This window comes from Periplaneta americana, chromosome 7 (genome assembly GCF_040183065.1).
Source record: "Periplaneta americana isolate PAMFEO1 chromosome 7, P.americana_PAMFEO1_priV1, whole genome shotgun sequence".
Lineage (NCBI taxonomy): Eukaryota > Metazoa > Arthropoda > Insecta > Blattodea > Blattidae > Periplaneta > Periplaneta americana.
The window spans coordinates 118065912-118089557 of record NC_091123.1 but is presented as its reverse complement, the minus strand read 5'-3'; the positions used below and the strand labels follow the sequence as shown (position 1 = coordinate 118089557).

Sequence of the window (23646 nt, the reverse complement as noted above, 5' to 3'; positions counted from 1 at the left end):
CACTACACAAACACTTTCTAACTAACTAAGGGTAAGTAAACAAATAGTAAACAAAATTGTTAGGGAGCATATTTGCATTAAGTTTATATTTCTTTATGTAAGTTGCTTTTAAATTGTTTTTACTAAGTTATAACAGAAATAGCTACAAAATACATTAAGTTACTCACATGACAATATTATTATAAATCAATCCGCCTTGGGCTTACAATATTTTTCTAAAGAATGAATTTCACTTAACAATAATTGTTTATTTTGAAGAATCATGTCATGAAAAGCAACACAGTCCTAACTGAAGAATGAATTTACAACAAGCATTGATTTTGCTATTTTTACAGGCAATTTATTTTTTCTCATCAGTTCACAGAGTGTTCATGCGAGAAAATAATCCTTCGACACACGCATTTGTTCCAGGGATACACATAATGAACTCCACTACCCTCTTCAAATTTGAAAATTCTCCTTCAGCACTTTTAAAAAGATTCACCCAGACTTCATGTTGCCACCACTTGCCTTAGAAATTAATAATTCACAATAATATTGTTTCATAATAGTCTATCTACAGTCACCTGCAATGATGATGTGCGATGTTTGTAATTTGTAATATAGAATAGACATTGTAACTTTTCCTTTTTTTTTCTCAGTTTAGAACTCTAAAATACGGGACAGAAAGCTTTCCTGAAGACCTTTCTCGGGACAATGGGTCACATTAGCAAAAAACGGGACAATCCTGTATTTTACAGGACGTCTGGGAACCCTAACAAAATTATGTAATAAAATCAAGACTGAAAAGTACAAAGTATTGAAGAATATCTTATGTATGTATTTATTTACACTGCAAGTGGGCAAGCACCCTTTATTTATATCAAAAAGATTTAAAAAATAAAGTTACATTAAATTGTAAAGTTATAAAACATTCAATACCGGTATCACAAAACTTACCACATGCGCTGGTTAACAGTCAGATTTTCATTCATTCTAATGCCATAAAAAGTTTTACACAGATTATTAATTTGCACATATAATCACAATAGTTGTGTAACTGGCAAATGTAATGGAACTGAAATACATCAAGATGTTAATTATACTGAGACATTATCAAAAAATATTAAAGAATTCCAATAGAGTTCACTTACATCCAAACAACTTATCACCCACTTTCTTCAACAACATGCTTCTCCAAGTCGAGGTCCTTGAGAAATGCTTGGAAGTCAACAGGTCCAATTCTGTTGTCTGGTGCACTGGCAAGGAACGAAAAGGCGTGCTGAAATAAAATAATAACATATTAAATACCGGTACTGGTAAATGAGATAATCACCATATAAAATACAAAAACTTTAAAATTATAAAGTTTACTGAACATCAGGATTGTCAGACGTCCTGAATTTCCCAGGATTGTTCTGGATTTTAATTGTGTCTCCTGTGTCCTGGACTGAGCTATATTTGCCCTGGAATGTAAAAAAATTTAGAACAAAAATAATTTCCTTAAGCCAAATAATTGAAAAACACAGAAAATATAATATCCCAACTTGCATAGCTTTCATCGATTATAAAAAGGCCTTTGATACAGTTAAACGAGAAAAATTATGGGAAATATTAATAGTGAGAGAAATCCAAAAACATTTAATAATAACAATACAATGTTTATATAAAAATACTACAATTAAAATAAAATTAAACAAAGCTATCACCAATGAAATTAGAGAAATAACAAGAGGGATAAGACAAGGGTGCCCATTGTCGCCTATTTTATTTAACTTTTTTTATAGACGAAGTCACAAAACAGTGGCAGATAAATTTAAAATCAAATTTTAATATAAATAAGGAATATTTGAACACCTTACTTTTTGCAGATGATCAGGTAATATTTGCAAATTCAGAAGATAACCTACAGAGGGCCCTATATAACCTGAACATAATAGCTAAAGAATTTAACTTAAATATTTCTTTAAAAAAGACAAAAGTTATGAGATTCAAAGGAAAAACACCAATAAGATTAAAAATAATTCTTAATGATGAACCAGTAGAACAAGTGAACCATTTTGAATATTTAGGCTGCACATTATCATATGACAAGATAAATGATTTTGACAAAAAGATATAAAAATTTCAAAAACTAATAGGAACAGTTAAAAGAACCTTCGTTAAGAAGGTAAGGACAGATACAGTTCTGAAGTTTTACAAAACAATGGTCATACCAACATTGGTATATGGCTCAGAGAGTCCACATCTGTGGAGTAACGGTCAGCGCATCTGGCCGCGAAACCAGGTGGCAAGGGGTTCGAATCCCGGTCAGGGCAAGTTACCTGGTTGAGGTTTTTTCCGGGGTTTTCCCTCAACCCAATATGAGCAAATGCTGGGTAACTTTCGGTGTTGGACCCCGGACTCATTTCACCGGCATTATCACCTTCATTTCATTCAGACGCTAAATAACCTAGATGTTGATACAGCGTCGTAAAATAACTAAAAAAAAATGGCTCAGAGATTTGGAACCTAACTAAACAGCAAGAAAGAAGAATGGAGGCAGAAGAACTGAAATTGTTGAGACCGTTGGTAGGATATACACTGCTAGAACATAAACAAAACAAATACATTAGACAGGAATTAGACATTTCAAATATAATTGATGTAACACATAACTATGTAAATAGATGGCACGAACATGTAGAGAGAATGTCATCAGACAGAGTTCCAAGACAACTGCACAACTACAGACCCATGGAACGACGGGATGTAGGAAGACTGAGACAACGATGGAGTGACTAGTTTTAGACTTCAGTTAACTATTGGGATGGAACAGGCCGGACGGCCTAACCCGAGATGTTTATGATGATAATTTTTTTTGCTCATTTCCATCAATTATTAAAAAAATTCCTTATTAATTTTTTCAAGACCCTGTCCAACCTATGTTCAAGTCATTGTCAATGTCGCTTGGTGCCTCCTATCAGGTTCTTTTGAAATAAAAACGATAATGCTATAGTATGTATTAGGTATTATATCTTTATTCTATGTGGATATATGGAAAAGAATGGAGCGTGTGAAATGGGCAGACAAAATAAGAAATGAAGCTGTGCTAGAAAGCGTGGATGAAGGAAGAATAATGCTGAAACTGACCAGGAAGAGAAAAATAAATTGGTTGTACCACTGGCTAAGATGATGCACTGGAAGGAATGGTGAACGGAAGGAAAGTTTGGGGTAAAAAAAGATATTAGATGATAGACAACATTAAGATACACGGATCACATGCGGAGACTAAGAGGAAAGCAGAAAACAGAAAATATTAGAGAATGCTGGGTTTTCAGTGAAAGAACTGCCCTTAGGGATAACACTATGAATTAATTAATCTTTATTCTTTACTACCTTTGGAAGTTGATTTATTATTGATAGGATTTACGCACTGTATCGTGCATTTTTTCAGTAGGCCTACACATTAGGTTGTAATATGACGTCAGTTTTTCCAGGCTTTATCAATAATTCAAAGGAAATTTCATAATATAGCAAACATTTAACAAAATTAAAAGTTTAGGCAGGCCCTGTATAATTAGTTGAAATGCATAAAACGAGTAAAATCAGTTGCATTGCAGATTGAATTGATTCAAATGTATAGTCACGTTAAGTTACACAGTATTATCTGTCTTGGATTCCTGATGAGAGAATCTGGCAACCCTGCTGAATATGCTTAGTAATTTAGAGTAATAATTTATTTATTTATTTAATCTCGCAGAGCTAAGGCCAGTAGGCCTTCTCTTCCGCCCAGCCAGACTCTAATTCTAATTGAATACAATTGGTTACATAGTTATTACATTAATATCTAGACCATAAAACAACATGAAAGTAAATAATGAAAGTTGGATAAGTAATGTTAGTATGACAATAATAAACATTGGTAAGAAATAGTGATAATAATAATAATAATAATAATAATAATAATAATAATAATAATAATAATAATAATAATAATAATGAGATAATTTAAATATTTATTCTGTGATATATATAACCATTAAACATTGGGAAATCTGAAACAGCTATTATTGTTAACAAGAATTGTTAGAAAAATATTTCGTTAGTCTATTCTTAAATTGGTTTGGTGTCTGACAGTCCCTAACATTACTCGGTAGGGAATTCCAAAGCCGAGGAACAGCCACAGTGAAAGAAGATGAATATGAGGATGTTCGGTGGGAGGGAATGGATAATATTGAGGAGTGTTGTGATCGTGTGTCTAGGTTATGATGGGTGGATAAATTTTGAAAACGAGACGCAAGATAGACAGGAGTGGAGAAATGCAATATGTGGAAGCAAAGGGAAAGACAGTGAATTTTCCTACGATCTTCTAGATGGAGCCAGGACAACATTTCGAGGGATGGTGTTACATGATCAGCCCGGCGAATATTGCAGACGAAACATACGCACATATTATGAACACGTTGTAGTCTCTGCGCCGAAGTAACGCTTAGGTCAGTAAGCAGAATATCACAGTAATCGAAGTGGGGCATCACGAGTGTTTGCACTAACATTTTTTTCATGGAAAAGGGTAGAAAATTCTTCAATTGCCTAAACGAGTGGATTAATGAGAATACTTTTTTGCAGATTTCTGCAACTTGAATGTTCCAATTTAAAATTTTATCCATATAAATACCTAGATTCTTTACTGATTCACTGAACGTAATTTCGGTGCCATATATTTTAATCGGGGACAAATTTGGTATGGTAATAGTGCTTAACAAACGTGAATGGCCCACAATGATTGACTGTGAGTACTATAGGTTATTCATATTTGTCAGGGACAGCTTGTGCTCACTCAAAGTTAAAGCCTGCCCACCCTTCTGTGTTCCCCTCCTAAGTGAATAATGTTTCAGAACACAGTTTTGTCGTTACTTTTCTTATTGTTATATTTAGTTCACAACTTAACAGCTTATCTTATCAGTTATCTCTGTTTACAAACCAAAAATGTACACATCTGAATATACAATATTAAAGCTTGTTTAAATTTTAGCTTAAGATTATTTATTTTTGTTTCGCAACTAGGTGTTGCATATATAGACGAGTTACACCAGCTAAACCAAGAAAATGTTGAAGGAAAAATGTTATAAGTGCTCCTTGCAAATATAATATTGCAAATTGTACTTTTAATCATTTCGAAGAACATCTGAAAACCTGCAGCACACTGTCTGGAGAGAAAGATCTAATTCAAAAGTACTGGAGAGCAAGAGCGCTAATGGCTTCATTGCCAGATGCCAGGCATTAAACAACAACAACAACTTTTAATCATTTTGGATTAATTTTAATAATTTCTTCTGTATTTAATTGCATCTGAATTTCTATTATATTAATGGTGATGTTACTGTAAATTTAACTGAATACTTCATACTGATTCACTCTCAATCATATTCACAGCCCTTATAAATAAGAACCAATTCCTTAAACATTTAAATATCACAATAACTAGGGCTGCCATAATTCTGGATACAAAAGTACGGACATTTTTGTTTTCCCAAAAATTGGTGATATTATTTCTATTAAAGGATATTATTTATACTACACTGTACCAATACACAAAAAATTAACAGCGAAACTGAATGTATCATAATTCTACTCTCGTAACATTAATAGGCCAGTCTGATTTAAACGTACATAATATCAGTTGTGCCATTCATGAATTATTTTCATCTTCATTCTTGGATGCACTCTTTCAACACTTAAATAAATCACTGATGAACGTTATTGAACAAGTAATAACTACGTACTACACTGTGTTAATACACTGTGATACAAAATGAAAGAGCAGATTTCAATTTTGTTTTACAAACTATCAAAGATAGAAACACATTGCACATGTCACTGGATAGAGGAAGTTCAAAGTCTGAACACATGCACTGTTTGTTTATAGCAACATGGCTACTTTATTACAGGAAATATCATTTTGTGTGTTGGAATTCGCGAGATATCAATCCATTGTGAAAGTGCAACATTCGTTCCACCGTCGATTCAACAAACAGCTGCCTCGGCACAAGCAGATTTGGGGGACAGAAAATCCTGACGTAGTCGTCGAACATGAAAGAGACTCACCGAAAATGAATGTGTGTTGTGCTAAACAAAGTTTATGAACCTTTCTTTTTTGCGGAGCAAACTGTGACAGGAATGTCATACCTGAACATGCTGCAAAACTGGTTGTTTCCTCAACTTCATGACGATTCCAATGACTTCATTTTCATGCAAGATGGCGCCCTGCCTCATTTTCACCTTGAGGTGTGGTGTTATCTGAACAACACCATTCCACAACGTTGGATTGGAAGAGGTGGACAACAAGATCTTGTCCATTGTTTTTGGCCTTCCAGATCACCAGACCTTACATCCTGTGATTTTTATCTGTGGGGGTACATAAAACACACAGTTTGTCCCACCTTTGGCAGCTACTCTTGAAGATCTGAGAAACCGAATTATTGAAACTATCAATTCAATAAACAGGGACCAGTTGATGTGTGGAATGAATTGGTCTACCACCTCGATGTTTCTCGCGCAACACATGGTGCTCATGTTGAGTGTACAGGATAAAACTTTGAACCTTCCTTTATCCAGTGACCTGCACAATGTGTTTCTATCTTTGATAGTTTGTCTGTAATACAAAATTGAAATCTGCTCTTTCATGTGAAGTCTGATTAGTGGAATATGTAGCTAATTTAATCGGCGATGTATGCATTGGAGGGGGAAAGGAACTGGCCACCCTACCCCATTATCTCCTGGCTTAGTTGCCTCATGAGGCCTTATTGGTGTTACTTATGAGGTTAAAACCTGTCTTCAGACAGTTGACTAACAACAACATTTTGAATTACGGTGTATTATGAATTTTGATGATAAATTACCTGATTGACTAGTTTCGACGTGGTTTTTCGGCATCCTCTGAATTATAGTCTGATTTACCATAAAGAATCATAACATTAACACAGTGAAGTAGTTATACCTTATTCACTAACGTTCATTAGTTATTATTGTTATACTTCTGGGAAGAATGTACTTGTTTAAAAATTACCGGTAAGTGTTTTCTTTGAAGAAGTCATAGAAATCCACGCATGAAAACTCTGAAGTGACTTAAATATGAAGCAGTGCTTTAAACTCATTTACTTGGAGTCTATTTCTTTCAGGTGTCTTTTCATAGGTGCAGGTTTCTGAAGGCAATACACAAATTCTAAAACTTTTTCAAAATTGTTACATTTTGTTTCAATGTTGAAAACTTCAAAACAGAGATTTACATCTTTCAATTCTGTGTTCGAGTGTCTTCCTTTTCTTTTCAATTTCCCACATCTAATTTTTTTAAGTACTACGAGAAAATCCACAAATGATTAAGGAAAACACGGGAATTTTACTTAAAGCAAGTAAAGAGATAGGTTTGGAAGTAAATCTCGAAAACACAAAGTACCAGTATATGATTATGTCTCGTGACCAGAACATAGTACGAAATTGAAATATAAAAAGTGAAAATTTATCCTTTGAAGAGGTGGAAAAATTCAAATATCTTGGAGTAACAGTAACAAATGTAATTGACATACAGGAGGAAATTGAACGCAGATAAATATGAGAAATGCCTGTTATTATTCGGTTGAGAAGCTTTTGTCATTCAGTCTACTCTAAAAAAAAGCTGAAAGTTATAATTTATAAAACAGTTATATTACCGGTTGTTCTGTATGGTTGTGGAACTTGGACTCTCACTTTGAGAGAGAAACAGAGGTTAAGGGTGTTTGAGAATAAGGTGTTTAGAAAAATATTTGGGAGGGATGAAGTTACAGGAGGATGAAGAAAGTTACACAATGTAGAACTGAATGCATTGTGTTCTTCACCTAACATAATTAGGAACATTAAATCCAGAAGTTTGAGATGGGTAGGGCATGTAGCATGTATGGGTGAATCCAGAAATGCATATAGAGTGTTAGTGAGGAGACCCTATGGAAAAAGACCTTTGGGAAGGCCAAGACATAGATGGAAGGACAATATTGAAATGGATTTGAAGGTGGTGGGATATGATGCTAGGAACTGGATTAATCTTGTTCAAGATAGGGACTGTTGGCAGGCTTATGTGAGGGCAGCAATGAACCTCTAAAAGCCATTTGTAAGTAAGTACAAGATTCAGGAAAAGACTTCATAAAAAAGTTTGTCAATATGATGACAGCATTAGGATTAGAAACAGGTGAATTGATTTTTCAACACAGTTCCAGTCTAATTCATATAATCTGAACCTACTTGAATCCAGGAAAAACGATCAGCACTCTCAAAATATCCCTCCCATAAATGAAGATATGAAATGAGGTGTTCATAACAGTCCAGAATATTTTCTTCGAAATTTCTTCTTTCATTTCACCTTCAGTGATGAATATTGCCACTTTCTGTTTTGTTGTCTGAAGGGGGAATTTATATTTTCTCCTGTAAATGAGTTTCGTAATCTGTAATAGAAGTGTTTTGATTACTGATATATCTTTAAAACAGAACAGTAGGACTAGCTATTATCGTTGGTAACAATGTAAAAAGTTGTTTTCTAATGCCAGGCGTTTGACAAAGTCATTTGACCTCGTGCACTCTAATATTTTTCAAAGATATTGTCATGGTCAGCCACTGAAGCACAGATTTTGAGGTGTTCCGAATCCATTTCTTGGTTTGAGTTGCACAATGGGCAGTTAGGGGACTGATATTTTCCAATTCTATGCAGGTGTTTGGCCAAACAGTTATGGCCTGTTGCCAATCTAAATGCAGCTACAGACGATTTTCGTGGTAAATCGGGAATTAACTGTGGATTATGACGCAGAGAGTTCAATTTTTTCCCGTGAGATTGTGTTATCAAATTTTGTTTGTTGAAGTCTAAGTATGTAGATTTAATAAATCTCTTCACAGAGTAATACGTAGATTTAGTAACAGGTCTGTAAGTAGCAGTGCTGTCCTTCTTTGCAAAAGCATCCACATTCTCGTTACCCAGGATTTCACAATGGGATGGTATCCATTGAAATACAATTCTTTTATTGAGTGTTATTAATTGAGAGAGCATTTTAATTATTTTTGCTAGTAGAAGATGCCATTTCTTGAAAAATGCAGCAACCAATAATTGGGGCGCTGAGAGCACAAGGGAATCAAGTTCACTTTTGGTCAATTGGGAGATATTTCTTCTGTACATGCCTTAGATGAGACTACTTTTAAAGCATAAAAGAATCATGTCCTCACAATCTTTGCAATGGTCCAGATGTTTAAAATCACACTCACCTACATAAAGAACTTTAAGTCTAATTTTCTGAAAACTTTCTTTTTGTGACTTGATTTCCTTGTGCTCTGAGCATCCCAATTATTACTCTCTTTCCCGACTCTAAGCCAGAAATTACGTACATTTCGCCACTTCTTTTACTTGTACGATATGGACACGGACATGGATAAAATACAAATTTTCCGTACAAAATACGAACGTATGGCAACTCTAACAATAACACTCAATTGACAGCCATAAACGTTTCACACAATTACAGGGATCCCTATAAATCCCATGTCATTTTTTTTTACTTGTGTGTGTGTGTGTGTATATGTGTGTGTGTGCGCGTGCGTGCGCGTGTGTCTTTTGTATTGTTAATATTGTGGTATCTCATACCTGAGTGTTTATAGGTTCTGTAGGAGGTGGTGGTGTTTGCTTCAAATCTAAAAATCCCAGCAAGTCTTTGTAATCGAGATCTCCAGCTTCATTCTTGCAAATCCTATAAAAAATATATATATTATTGTAAAAAATTAGGGCTATAACAAACAATCACCGTGTTTATTTTTGTATGCAGTGTAATTTTATATGACTTACTTATCTAAAACAGCATTCAATAAATCCTTGTCAATAGGGAGCTTGGCTCCTCTGCATATGGCGTAGGCAGTATTTCTAGATACGTATCCTCTGCGCTCAGGATCATGCAGAAGGAAGCTCTCATGTAATCGTTCCATTTGATTGAAAAGGAAACGCTTCAGTTCCATATGCACGACAGACCTAGAAAAAATGCACAAAATTCACGTGAAACTCCCACAATAAACAACTATATAGAGTTATTAATTATTAATTATTCATACATCTTGATTACACAACTTTTAACACTGTATCACTTCGGGATATGTATGGTAAGACTTTCCTGTATTAAATTTCAATGTACCTCGTTTACATGTTTCGACTTATTTATGGGTCAGCTCATTCTCAACACACAACTCAACTTCAAAACACACACACTCTTTGACTCTACACTATACCACAGGAACACACCCTCACAGGAAACAGAACAAGTGGCGCCAAGACCAACAACGACCAGTTCTGAAGATGACCCATAAATAGGTCGAAACATGTAAATGAGGTACGTTGAAATTTAACACAGGAAAGTCTTACCATACACATTCCGAAATATTATTTATTAGTCATTTAACTAGTCTTTTTTAATATAATTCCAAAATAACACTGTATTAACCAGAGGCATCTAGCATTAAGCGGTACAGAAGCATGTGTCTCTCTAAAAAGAATTTATTCTTTCTTTCACTCTGCACCCCTTAATGGTGGCAACCCCTGTTATAAATCCTTTCTGAATGAAGACTTGCAAGAACCTCTTATCATTTTTCCTCCATTTATTATATTCCATATATCTTACATCAACACTGAAGCTTTAAGATGCGGAACAAGTCAAGAGTTACACAATTTCTTGACGAAATAAGGTGAGTAATATTACTACTTCTTTTTAATCAGTTTTTCAACATCTGAACAGAATGAGACTCTTAATCTTTTTCTGAATCTGCTAAATATCATCTTCCTAAAACGTATTAATTTCTCTACTATTTCCATGTTTCTGATTCCATTCCATTCTGTATTTTACTTATTGGCTCAATAATGTCATGGGAACAAGAAGAATATGTAAGAATAAATAATAGGGAGGTGAGGATGGGCTTAGCTAGGAATATGAAAATTGAAAAACAGGAGGGATACCGGTACCATAGAAAAGGATATCTGCCTCCTTTATGGCAGGGGAGAAGACGCGTTCCATATAGTTTTAGAATGTCAAAAAACAGACAATACAATTAAAAAATAGTTAGAAAAAAATTTTTGAGTATTAATAGATTCATACAAAGAAAATTACAGAAGATAAACTTGCTAATTCTAAATGAGGCACTAGAGCAAGTGGCCAGCTTCAAATACTTGGGGTGTACTAAAAGCAGCAACATGAGCTGCTGCCAGGAAGTCAAAAGGAAGATAGCAATGGCCAAGGAAGCTTTTAATAGAAAAAGGAGCATCTTCTGTGGACCTCTGGAAAAAGAACTAAGGAAGAGACTAGTGAAGTGCTTTGTATGGAATGTGTCACTGTATAAGGTAGAAACATGGATATTAGACGAAGTGAAGAGAAGCGAATAGAAGCATTTGAAATGTGGATATGGAGAAGAATGGAGCATGTGAAGTAGATTGACAGAATAAGAAATGAAGCTGTGTTGGAAAGAGTGGGTGAAGAAAGAATGATGCTGAAACTGATCAGGAAGAGGAAAAGGAATTGGTTGGGTCACTGGCTGAGAAGAAACTGCCTACTGAAGGATGTACTGGAAGGAATGGTGAACAGGAGAAGAGTTCGGTGTAGAAGAAGATATCAGATGATAGACGACATTAAGATACATGGATCATATGAGGAAACAAAGAGGAAGGCAAAAAATATGAAAAACTGTACAGAGCTGAGTTTGCAGTGAGACTTGCCCTTGGGCAGAACACTAAATGAAAATGAATGAAATAGATATGTAGCCTATAAGAAAATATGTAGTACAACTAATATAAGAGAGTTAAAAAATTAGGCAAACTTTTTAATGATAGTGAAGTTGAAATTACATTATATTCTTCACCTAACATAATTAGGATCATTACATTCAGATGTTCGAGATGGGCGGGCAGGTAGCACGTATGGGCGAATCCAGAAATGCATATAGAGTGTTAGTTTGGAGGCTGGAGGGAAAAATATCTTTGGAGAGATCGAGACGTAGATGGGAGGATAATGTAAAAATGGATTTGAGGGAGGTGGAATATGATGGTAGAGACTGGATTAATCTTGCTCAAGATAGGGACCAAGGCAATGAACCTCTGGGTTCCTTAAAAGCCATTTGTAAGTAAGTGAGTGAAGTTGAAATGGGAAGAGAAAGTTAAAATCAATGAATGAATTAATCAATCAATTAATCAAAGGACATTATGGAGCATGTCGTCTCCATGCGATTTCACAAAACGCTTCCACTCTGTTGTGTCTTTTGCTAGTTCCTCCCAGTTGGTAATTTTTATTTCCATGCATTCCTTTTGAATTAAAATGTATGGTGTATTAAATTGATTATGTAGTGTGTGTGTGTGTGTGTGTGTGTGTATGTGTTTTTCCTGCTTAGAAAATAGGGATGTGGTATGTTGATATTGTTTTCTAATGCCAGGCGTTTGACAATAAAGTCATTTGACCTCTTGCACTCCAATATTTTTCAAAGATATTATCATGGTCAGCCACTGAAGCACAGATTTTGAGGTGTTCCGAATCCATTTCTTGGTTTGAGTTGCACAATGGGCAGTTAGGGGACTGATATATTCCAATTCTATGCAGGTGCTTGGCCAAACAATAATGGCCAGTTGGTCATCTAAATGTGGTATATAGGTATGTTTTAGGAGTGGGGTTGTATAATTAATTATGCATCTTGATTACAAAATTTTTAACACTGTATCACTTCGGAATATTTATGATAGGAACTTTCTTGTGTTAAATATTATTCACGTACCTTGTTAACATGTTTCGACCTATTTTCGGTCATCTTCGGAACTGGTCGTTGTTGGTCTTGGTGACTTGTTTCCTGTGTGGGTGCGTTCGTAGTGTAGAGTCAAAGAGTATATGTGTTTTGAAGTTGAGTTGTGTGTTGAGAATATTGTTGGTGTGTGTTTTCGTGTGTTCTAGTGTGTTGAGTTTCTGGCTTTTTGGTTGGATGTGGAGTATTTCCATGTCTGTGTTGATGTCTTTGTAGGTATGGTTGGCATTTGTGATGTGTTCTGCATATGTGGAGGTGATCTGTAATTTTGTTATGGCTGTGATGTGTTCTTTGTAAAGTGTTTGAAATGATCTGCCTGTCTGTCCTATGTAGAAGTTGTTGCAGGTGTTACATTTGAGTTTGTATACGCCTGTGTGGTTGTATTTGTTTGTTTGTGTTGTTTGTGTGTTGAGATGTTTTTGTAGAGCGTTATTTGTTCTGTATGCGATGTAGTTCAATTTCTTGAATGAGGTTGCAATTTTATGTGTTTTTGTTTTCGTATGTTAGTGTGATGTATTTTTTGTGTTCTTGTGTTTGTGTTCTATTCTTCTGTTTTTTGTGGTTTTGTTTTGTCATATGTATTATGTTGTCTATTATGTATAATTTTTTTACTTGTTTCATATTTCAAAGCTATAGTGCTGATGTAAAATCAATGAAATACAAGATATGAAATGAAAAAAAAATTGATATCCATCCATGGAAGTGCTTGATTGTTAAGTATATTTCGATATCCAAATGCAGGAGTAACTTTTATGCTTGATTATATGACAACGACTGAAAACAGAGTTATGAAACGAATTTTTATCATATAAAAAGAAAATTACCTGAGAGATTCTTTCGTATATTTTTCCTTGATGCAACGAGCATTGTAATGACGAGCAAGTGTTATCAGTTCATGGTGTGTAATGTTATCACCCATGATTTCTTTCAAAACTTTGCTGAAACAAATAGTCTACAGTCAATACTTAGTATAAAATTGTAGTAAAGCATATTTATCAAACCATAGCATGTAATCTCTCTGCAGAAGTTTCATACTGCAGAGAATATCTTTTAATTGTCCCAGAGAGTTGCCGCTCCCCATTCCCAGGCGACCTTATGACTAATATGCTGATGACGCTGTTCCTCGTTGGGAGTCTCAGTGCTAGACTGGCTGCCATACGGGGTGGCTGCATACTCCAATGCTCTTTAGTTTCTGAGCTTTGCTTAATTATTTCTGTGAAGTTAGTGATTAGTGTGTGAATTGTTTAGTTCCAATGCCATTTTCATTATGTCAGCGTGTGTATATTGATAATACTTACATAAAATACAGAAAATCTTGCGTGAAAACGAGATGCAAGTTCCGACAGAAATTTCCAAACAGACCCATACCTTGTGTAAAACAATAAAAAACCTAGCTAAAATATTCAAAGAAACAAATTCAATAAATGATCGTAAAAGACTATATGAGAGCTGAAATGGAGTCAATGAGTGCTGTTGAACTTGTGGAAGTTAATAATAATTTTATAAGAAGGTGTCGGCAATGTGTAGCAGTCAACAGCGGACATTTTGAGTATAAAATATGAGCTGGGTAAGTACAAATAACTGCACATTGCTTGGTTGCCAGGTGAAGAGTGGGTGCATGCATAGCGGGAAACAATCTCTCTGTGGCCATGACCGGGAAATTCAAACTCTCCAGGACAATTAAAAGATATTGCCGTACAATTCTTAAATATACATATGTACAGGAGTTCTTATGCAGACTGGTCCCAATCCAATCTCTACCTAACAAATTCTATTGGCAGGTGGTGATTAGTCGTACACTGCCGTACGGACAAGTTCATACAAACTTCTCTACACAGACTGGTCCCACTCCATCTTTTACCACTTAGCTTCCTGGGGATGGGCGTTCTGCACTACCATCCTTAAGCCAACAGATCATGACTACCTAATACTGGTCTGCATAGAAACTCTCTCTAGTTACTTATAAAAATTCCACCATGGCAGTCCAGTGACTAGAGCACTGTGGGCCTGGCTTCGATCTCCAATTTATGACTTGTATTAAGCAACCTGTGGTCCAGGTTTCCCTGTGGCATCCCAACAAACCACCATCACCATCATCATCATCATCATCATCATCATCATCATCATCATCATCATCATCATATATCAGTAATGCAGACCAGCATTCTATGGCGCACCCTGGAATTGATCTACACAAATGGCTTCATAGTGGGAATGGTGTACAGTCAAGTATCCACCATTATTAAGAAAAAAATAAATAAATGTAAAATACATTCTATCACATACAATGATTACAGGTTGTTCTGTATGGTTGTGAAACTTGGACTCTCACTTTGAGAATAAGGTGCTTAGGAAAATATTTGGAGCAAAGAGGAATGAAGTTACAGGAGAATAGAGAAAGTTACACAACACAGAACTGCACGCATTGTATTCTTCACCTAACATTAAATTCAGACGTTTGAGATGGACCGGGTATGTAGTATGTATGGGTGAATCCAGAAATGCATTTAGAATGTTAGTTGGGAGACCTGAGGGGAAAAGACCTTTGGAGACATCGAGACATAGATGGGAGGATAATATTAAAATGGATTTGAGGGAAGTGGGATATGATGGGAGGGACTGGATTAATATTGCTCAGGATAGGAACCAATGGCGAGGTTATGTGAGGGCGGCAATGAACCTCCGGGTTCCTTAAAAGCCATTTGTAAGGAAGTATCACATACAGTGAAACCTGTATTAAACTACTACTGATAGTTCCATGTAAAATTATTGGTCTTTTAGAGGGGTGATTACTTAACAGGGGGAGGCTTTTTTTTTACACGAAATAGTTCAACTACTATACGTTTATAAAATAACAGAACTTGGAATGTACTGTTAGTTATAAGTTGTGTATAGAATTTTATCCTGTAAGTCTTTACTTCCTCTTTAAAAAATCATAAACTGAATTCTGAGACATTTCTTATACTTTTTTTTTTACATATAATTTCATTATCTAAACTAACCTTCAAAATATTAAGTCCATTTATAAGTTTTCTGGTCACACAGTCTTTCAATGGAATTCCACTACGTTACAATTTTTTTCATCAATTTTAAAAATGTAGTGTAATAACATTCAAAATTTTCCGCTAATTTTCTTTCAAATAAATCACTTCCACTTTCAAAAATCACTTTGACTTGATCCTCAAACTATAATACATTTCTCAATTTACATGAACTTGTTTTTATTCGTAACAGCTTCACACTACAGGGCCAAAAAAAAAAATAAATAAAACTCTTAAGGGAATGCATAGGTGAAATGACTAAATCTTACAGTTTTCATTTTTTTTCTCAAAGACCAAGGACACCAGAATAAAATTATGTGACACGTTTCCTTATTAAGATGCAATAAAGGGCAGGAATTTTTTTCAACGTGATTTTCTTTAATTTTCGACGTGTGGAACCATTTATATATTTATATATTAATTAATTAATATATAAATGGTTCCACACGTCGAAAATTAAAGAAAATCCCTATCCTGTGCAAGATTAATCCAGTCTCTATCATCATATCCCACCTCCCTCAAATCCATTTTAATATTATCCTCCCATCTATGTCTCGGCCTCCCCAAAGGTCTTTTTTTCCCTCCGATCTCACAACTAACACTCTATGTGCATTTCTGGATTCGCCCATACGTGCTACATGCCCTGCCCATCTCAAACGTCTGGATTTAATGTTCCTAATTATGTCAGGTGAAGAATACAATGCGTGCAGTTCTGCGTTGTGTAACTTTCTCCATTCTCCTTATTCTATTCCGAGGCTTATTGTAGGGATTCGTAACAAGCTGTTTTTTACGGTGATGGGTTGTTAGCCCTTCGCCCAACCCCCAAGCTGGAGGACCACCCCTTATCGGCTGTCCACGACTGCTTATTCAATATATTCGCAGCTACCCTCCATATCTGGAGGCCGTCTCCTCTATCCGCAACCTGAGGACGCGCCATGCCGTGGTGATAGGGACCCACAATACACGGTGCGTTAAATTACTGCATTGTAAAATTACAAAACTGTACTTCGATTTTTAAATCTGGTTTCTTAATATAAATAAAATTAAGAAAACGGATATTCAATGATTGGTTGGTAGTCGGAGAGAGGGGTGGTCCTTAAACAGTGCTGTAGTAGGAAACAAATTTTAGAAGGTACTGTTGAAATCTCCTTGGTCAGACTAGACTCTGTATGGACTCGTACTGCACTTCTTTTCCTCAGTTACTTCGTCATGCAGTATCCTCTGCAGATCTCCTTCCAGATCGCAACCGCAATTGCACATAAGGCAAGAAATTAAATGCTGACATTGGTGGCCCAACACTTTTTAGGAACAAAAGCCTAGGAACTGTTTTACTGGAAGAGTATTCCTTTTCTTAGTGCAGATATCGTTTATTACAGTAATGCTCATTCACATTCTTTAGTTGAAATTAGAATAGAATCTATAACATGAACACACGAAAAGTAATATTTCCCTCCTCTAGCAAACTGCTACTTATGTCTGAGCGAGCTTTAAAATTAGTGAATCAGTGCAGCAGAATTCTTGAGGTGCCGCATCATAAAATTACCTCTAGTGTTATGAGAAGACATCTACACAAGTTTTGAAATTAGCAAACACTGTAGCAGATTTCTTGAGGCACCATGCCATGAAGTTAGTGTTAATTACTTATATAAATATGATGGCTGTATGCAAACTTGAAATTTACAAATCACAACGACTCTTGAAGTGCCAGACCATGGTTTTCGATAGAACAACAAATGAACAAGCGTTTAAGCAAAGGATATGAGATGCCAGCCTCTACTTTTATGCCATATATAAAAATCAAAATGTTTTTCAAATTGCCAACATCCTGCTTTTAAAAGTGTGTTAAAGATTATTTAAACATAATTAATATATTTTCGAGTCTATATTTTTCCGGTTCAGTACCAGCGACTTTTTAGTTCAGACAATATGGCGTACCGGCCTAACTACAGCACTGTCCTTAAATTGATGTGAAAGATACATTTGTCTTATGGGTTTTTACATCGGTTCTAAAAAACTTCGGTCTCTTAATAGCAGTGGTCTTTCAGAGAGGTCTCATTGTATATCAATAGAAAGGTTTCGGTTACTTTTATGATAATGTAACACGATGTCTGCACCTACCTCACTTTGGTGTAACAAATTATACCCACTTGTTCAGGATCTGTCTGAAGGTATTCGCAAACAAACTGCTTATATATGGGCTTCAGAGCTTCACGAATCTTGTTTATTATTAGGATGATGTTGCTCTTCGGAAACTGTAACAAATATATTCATAAAAAAAATAGCATCATTAAAAGAGAATAAAAGGGCCACTTTCCTATGAATTTTTATATTTCGAAACTTACTTACAAATGGCTTTTATGGAACCCGGAGGTTCATTGCCACCCTCACATAAGCCCGACATCAGTCCTTATCTTGAGCAAGATTAACCAAGTCTCTTCCATATATTTCACCTCCCTGAAATTTATTTTAATATTATCCTCCCATCTACACCTTGACCTCCCCAAAGGTCTTTTCCCCTCAGGTCCTCCAACTAACACTCTATAATTATGCATTCCTAGATTCACTCATACGTGCTACATGACCTACCCATCTCAAACGTCTGGATTTAATGTTCCTAATTATGTCAAATGAAGGATACTATGAGTGCAGTTCTGTATTGTGTAACTTCCTCCAGTCTCCTGTAACTTCATCCCTCTTAGCCCCAAATACTTTCCTAAGTACCTTATTCTCAAATATCCTTAACCTCTGTTCCTCTTTCAAAGTGTGAGTCCGAGTTTCACAACTATACAGAACAACTGGTAATATAACTTACTGTTTTATAAATTCTAACTTTTTTACCTCTAGATAATTTTACACTGAGGGACTCCATGTATCATAAGCAGTGAAAAATATAGTGGGACTGCGTTGGTGTTAATGTAGCTTCTGTGGGTACCTCTTTGTTACTTGTTAGCTTAGACAACAAGTTTAAGCTCCCTCACCACGACAAGATGAGTACTCACGAGAGGGTAGCTATTGATGCTGCTCTTCAGTGTGTTACTCAAATTTCTGAAAAATCTATTTGCATACTTACCGACTCCAATATAATTAAATATGTACCAAACCTATATGCACATAGAATTATTCCAATTCAGAAACAACTAAGTAAACTAAAGAACTCCAAAAGGAAACATTTCAATGGATACCTAGTCATTGTGGTATACCTGGAAACGAGAAAGTCGATAATATTGCAAAGCAGGCAACATATTTGCAACCAAGATCTCCTCAAGTGATATCTCCAGTGCTTTTGCTTCAGTAAAGTCTCATTTTATAAACCTATGGATCAACAATTGGCTCTCTTCTGACAAAGGAAACATTTTACAGTCTATACAAAAGAAACCAAATGACATGGAAATGTAAAAAAAACTTGCCCAGACATGTTAAAACATTTTTAACAAGAGCCAGAACAGGTCACATTGTCACACAATTGTACCTACACCGATTTCACCTTTCTGATAATCCTACTTGTCTGTGGTGTAATAATCATGATGGAGATCTGGAACACATTCTTCTATACTGTTCATCCATAAACCACAAAAGGAGTAAATTAAAATCATCAGTACCAGTTGCAGAAGACATAGTCTTGCAGTATATATTGACTACACCCTAACTGGCTACTAGCAACAGGCATCTATAATGAACACCGATCAAAATACCCCTCATTTCTCGTGAAAAACAACTAAATAGACTACAGTGGACTATAGTGGACTTTATGTTGTCAGCAAACAGCTGGATACATTATGAAGATTGATTGATAAATTCTAACTTTCAGCTTTTTCGAGAGCAGATGGGACGACAGAAGCTTATCAACCGAATAATAATTACAAGAATTCCCCATATTTATTCTGCGTTTAATTTCATCTCGAGTGTCATTTATATTTGTTATTGTCGCTCCAAGGTACTTGAATTATTCCAGCTTTTCAAAGGATAACTACCTAACACTGGAAAATTTAACATTGATAATATTTTTTAAGTTGTTAGCGATGTGAAAGTCTCAACGATTCCTTTATTCAACAGACTTAGGGTTACCAACCCTCCCGTATTTCCCGTGATCTTCCATATTTTCCCCAAATTTTTAACATTCTGCCAGCTCCCGTATTTTTCTTGTCTTCGAATATTTTTCTTCCTTATTTTTGCATAAGATAAAAATCATTATTCCAAACATTTGATTTTTCCGTCAATGATGATTGTTTAGGATGGTGAATTTTGTTGTTCAAGAGATACTTTTAAGTGTGCAGTCTTTGTAGAAGGTAATGCTTGCCAGAAATGGCTTTTAATGCTCACTTGTTGAAAATAAAAAAATATCAGTATTATAAATTTGGAAAAACTGGCTAGCATACCAAGTAGTAATGCTCATACAAAGCGGGTGTTTTATCTCATGAACCATTAGATGTTCGAAGCAGGAGCACGACACATCTACTGAAATCAGAGGTGGAAAATGCAATCGACTTCAACTATTATGCGAAACAAAATCTGTCTCAAAATACACTTAATTTAAGCCTAGCTGCTGAAGTGTATAATAAAGTCGTTTTTTAGTAACTGAACAATTTTCTATGTGAAATTTTGTCCATTCCTTAGTCTCCTATATTTCTACCAAAAAAGTTGGCAACCCTAAACACATCTGAAAACAAGAGTGCGACTTTAAACAGCACTAATAAAATAGCTCTCAATGTTTCGTTCTCTTTTCTATGTCACGAGAAAATGAATAAAGTGCTAGAATGAAAATTGTATTAATTTAACAGACACTTGAGTCGCTGTTACTGACACTTTCTGAAAGAACTTGCAGCTTCGCATTACAAACTCTAATCCAGATAAAATCAAATTTACTTCTCTTACAACATAAACATTACATGAATAAGTGCACTGCACATAGAATGGCATTATTGTTACAAGAACTTGAAGTGGAAAATATGCTGTCTTATGCCAAATAATATGAGCTGTAAGAAGCCTGATGACCTCAGTCTGTGACATTGATGACAGTTGTGGTGGTAGTATAGTCAACAGCAGTGCTGTCATGGTAATTTCTTACTTGGCCATATGTCCCACCCCTTATTTTCTCCCTTGAAATATATTTTACTCTCCTCTCTCTATCTCTCCGATTGTCATTCAGTGATTTTTTTTAGTATTAAAGAAGAAGTAAAGAAAATGTTTTGCTTTACATTTTAATTGTACAACAAGCTTGATTTAAAGAATACACCATGTAGTTCTACCGTAGATGCACACTTGTCTCAATGAATCTTGGAGTGTGTAATTGCAGCACTTCTTGTTTTTCAACCATTATTTTATATAATTTTGGATTCCAGTGCTGCAGAGGTGGACAATTTTTGTTTATGAAGATCAAAGAAAATACGTTAGGAACAGCAAGAGATAATCTAAGATTTGTACAGATCTCCGTGTACAAAACTTAGGCACCCATATGCCATATGGCTCCATACAGACAAAATATTATTTTCCCCATACGATTAATTGAAAAAAATTGTAGGTTCCCATACGATGTATGGCCCCTTATGGCATCCATGACAGCACTGGTCAACACTCCAAATCCATAGTATTCAGCTCAAGTGAGTGGTCATGATTTTCTACGATTTCTAATAAAGTAATGATGTATTGTAGGCTAAGGTTACCAGACATCCCCATTTCATGGGGACAGTCCTCGAATTTTGCTTTCTGTCCCTGGAAGATTTCGTTCCTGGAATGTCCCCAGATTTAATAATTTTTTCCCAGATATCCCCGGATTTTCATTGTTAATTATTAATATGGTTTAATGATCTTTGCACATTGCAGTGATAAATAACATTTTATTAATGCAACTTTGCCGCTTTATCATGATGCCATAATTAAAACGGAAGGTGAGGACATAATTGCAGAAAGTCTTCTGTTGTTATCGAAGTTAATAAAAAAAATTTAACTCCAGGAAAGAAGAAAAAATTATCCTATCTCCAATTATACAACTTTTAGATATCCTTAAAAGAAATAGCTATTATTTCACAATAGCATTCTCAGTCTCTCTCATGAATTTTACGAAAATGCCGTTGAATATTCCAGTGCCAGTGATATTCATTCACAAGATAAGACATGTATGAAATGTAGCCTACTTATATTGCTGAAACCTTCTTTAGAAAGAGAAAAGTTTGAAGTGACAGTCAATTATTTTTCTTCAAATGTAGATGGATTTTACCTGGATGGTGATAATTTATTTGATGATATTTCTGGGTTGAAGAAATATGTGACTTCACAAAAAATGGCACAGTGGAAAGAAGGAAATGCCACTCTTTGCTCAAAATGAAGTGGAATTTTTATTGATTCTAGTTCACTTTAACATTTTATTTAAAAACTTAAAATTGTATTAGTTGACATGTTAAAGTATTAAAATTTAAAATAGCTTATGTACCTTAGACAGATGGCCCATTTCGACGCTGGTGCTGCGTCATCTTCAGTGTCCTATGAACTACTATTGTTTCTGATAATCTTGAATTCTGCCATTTGCATTCGTCAGTTGTAGGGGTGGGGGTGTGTTGTTCTTATGGTGGCGGTGGTTATTTGTGTGTTAGGCTACGTATTATAATATCGAATAATGTATGGGTAATTGTATATTAAGTATATGTTGTGGGTGTGTTATTGTATGCTTGTATATTTCGTAATGTTCTAACATGTTCAACTGTGGACTTTTTGGTGTGATGTGTAGAATTTCCATATCTGTTTCTATATTATTGTAGTCGTGATTATTGTTGATAATATGTTCTGCAAAATTTTATGTGATGTAGGGTTTGGTTATAGCTTTAATGTGTTCATTATATCTTGTTTGAAAGGATCTTCCTGTCTGTCCTATGTAAAAATGTGGGCCACTATTGCATTTTAGTTTGTAAACGCCAGTTGAATTATATTTATTTGATTATTTAGATATTTCTGTGTTGTGTTACTTGTGTTATATGCTATCTTATATTTTAGTTTTCTGAATGAAGTTGCGATTTTGTATGTATTGGTATTGTGATATGTTAATGTTAAATTTTAACACTTTTAATGTGTGGACTAATGCAATTTTAAGTGGAATTTTTATTTTTTTCTGAGAAAATGATTTCTTGCGCACAACTCTAGAAGTTGATTGAGCTGTCTCTGTGCCTGGAAGTAATGCTTTGAATGAACATAATGTGGACATCCCCAAAACCCAGAATGAGTTTAGAAACTGTCAGTGCCGTGCTTATTATCTTAACCAACTTCAATATGATCAGTCAAGAATTTGCTGAAAAATTGAGTTCTAAAGAAGACCTGCTTAAAAAATTTACTCTTCTAAAAAAAAAAAAAAAAAAAGAATAGTTTATTACTGATCACTGGTGCCCCATGGTTGTCTGTAACAGTGTATTGCATGCTGACTTGTGTATTCCAGACGTAAATGAAGTCCTGCGATCAAGCTACAACAAGCTACACAATTCATTTGGTGAACACGTCAACCTTCTGCTCAGAGAAATTGCGCTAATCCCCTGACAAACCTAGTACAAAGAAGACTGAAAAGGAAAAGACATAGTGACTTGAAGACTGAACGTGTAATAGAAACATCACTATTTTATGTTCTTGTATTTTTGTCATATTCTATTGTTTGTAAGTTGGGACTGTCAATGGACATGAATCCAAGCATGTTTCAATTTCTATAACAATTTAGCAAAATTGTAATGTACAGAGCTATTATTATCATACGTCCCAGAAAAGAGCGGCCGGCCAGCCAGCCATGCCCTACATGGTTTCCACCGTGCACTAACAGTTTGTCCCGCGCAATCGAGCT

At 35.2% G+C, this 23646-nt stretch overlaps 1 protein-coding gene across 1 annotated transcript in view; it reads right to left on the bottom strand.

The window, feature by feature from the left end:
- Positions 1-854: 854 nt before the first annotated feature.
- Positions 855-23646, bottom strand: part of LOC138703389 (EF-hand domain-containing family member C2-like) — a 49844-nt gene continuing 27052 nt past the window's right edge. The window contains exons 10-14 of the mRNA XM_069831216.1: positions 17952-18085; positions 13617-13730; positions 9815-9994; positions 9617-9719; positions 855-1261 (exon numbers count right to left, since the gene is read on the bottom strand). Of these exons, the coding sequence (XP_069687317.1) occupies positions 1148-1261; positions 9617-9719; positions 9815-9994; positions 13617-13730; positions 17952-18085 (645 nt within the window). The 3' untranslated portion in view covers positions 855-1147. The remainder of the gene's footprint in view (positions 1262-9616; positions 9720-9814; positions 9995-13616; positions 13731-17951; positions 18086-23646) is intronic.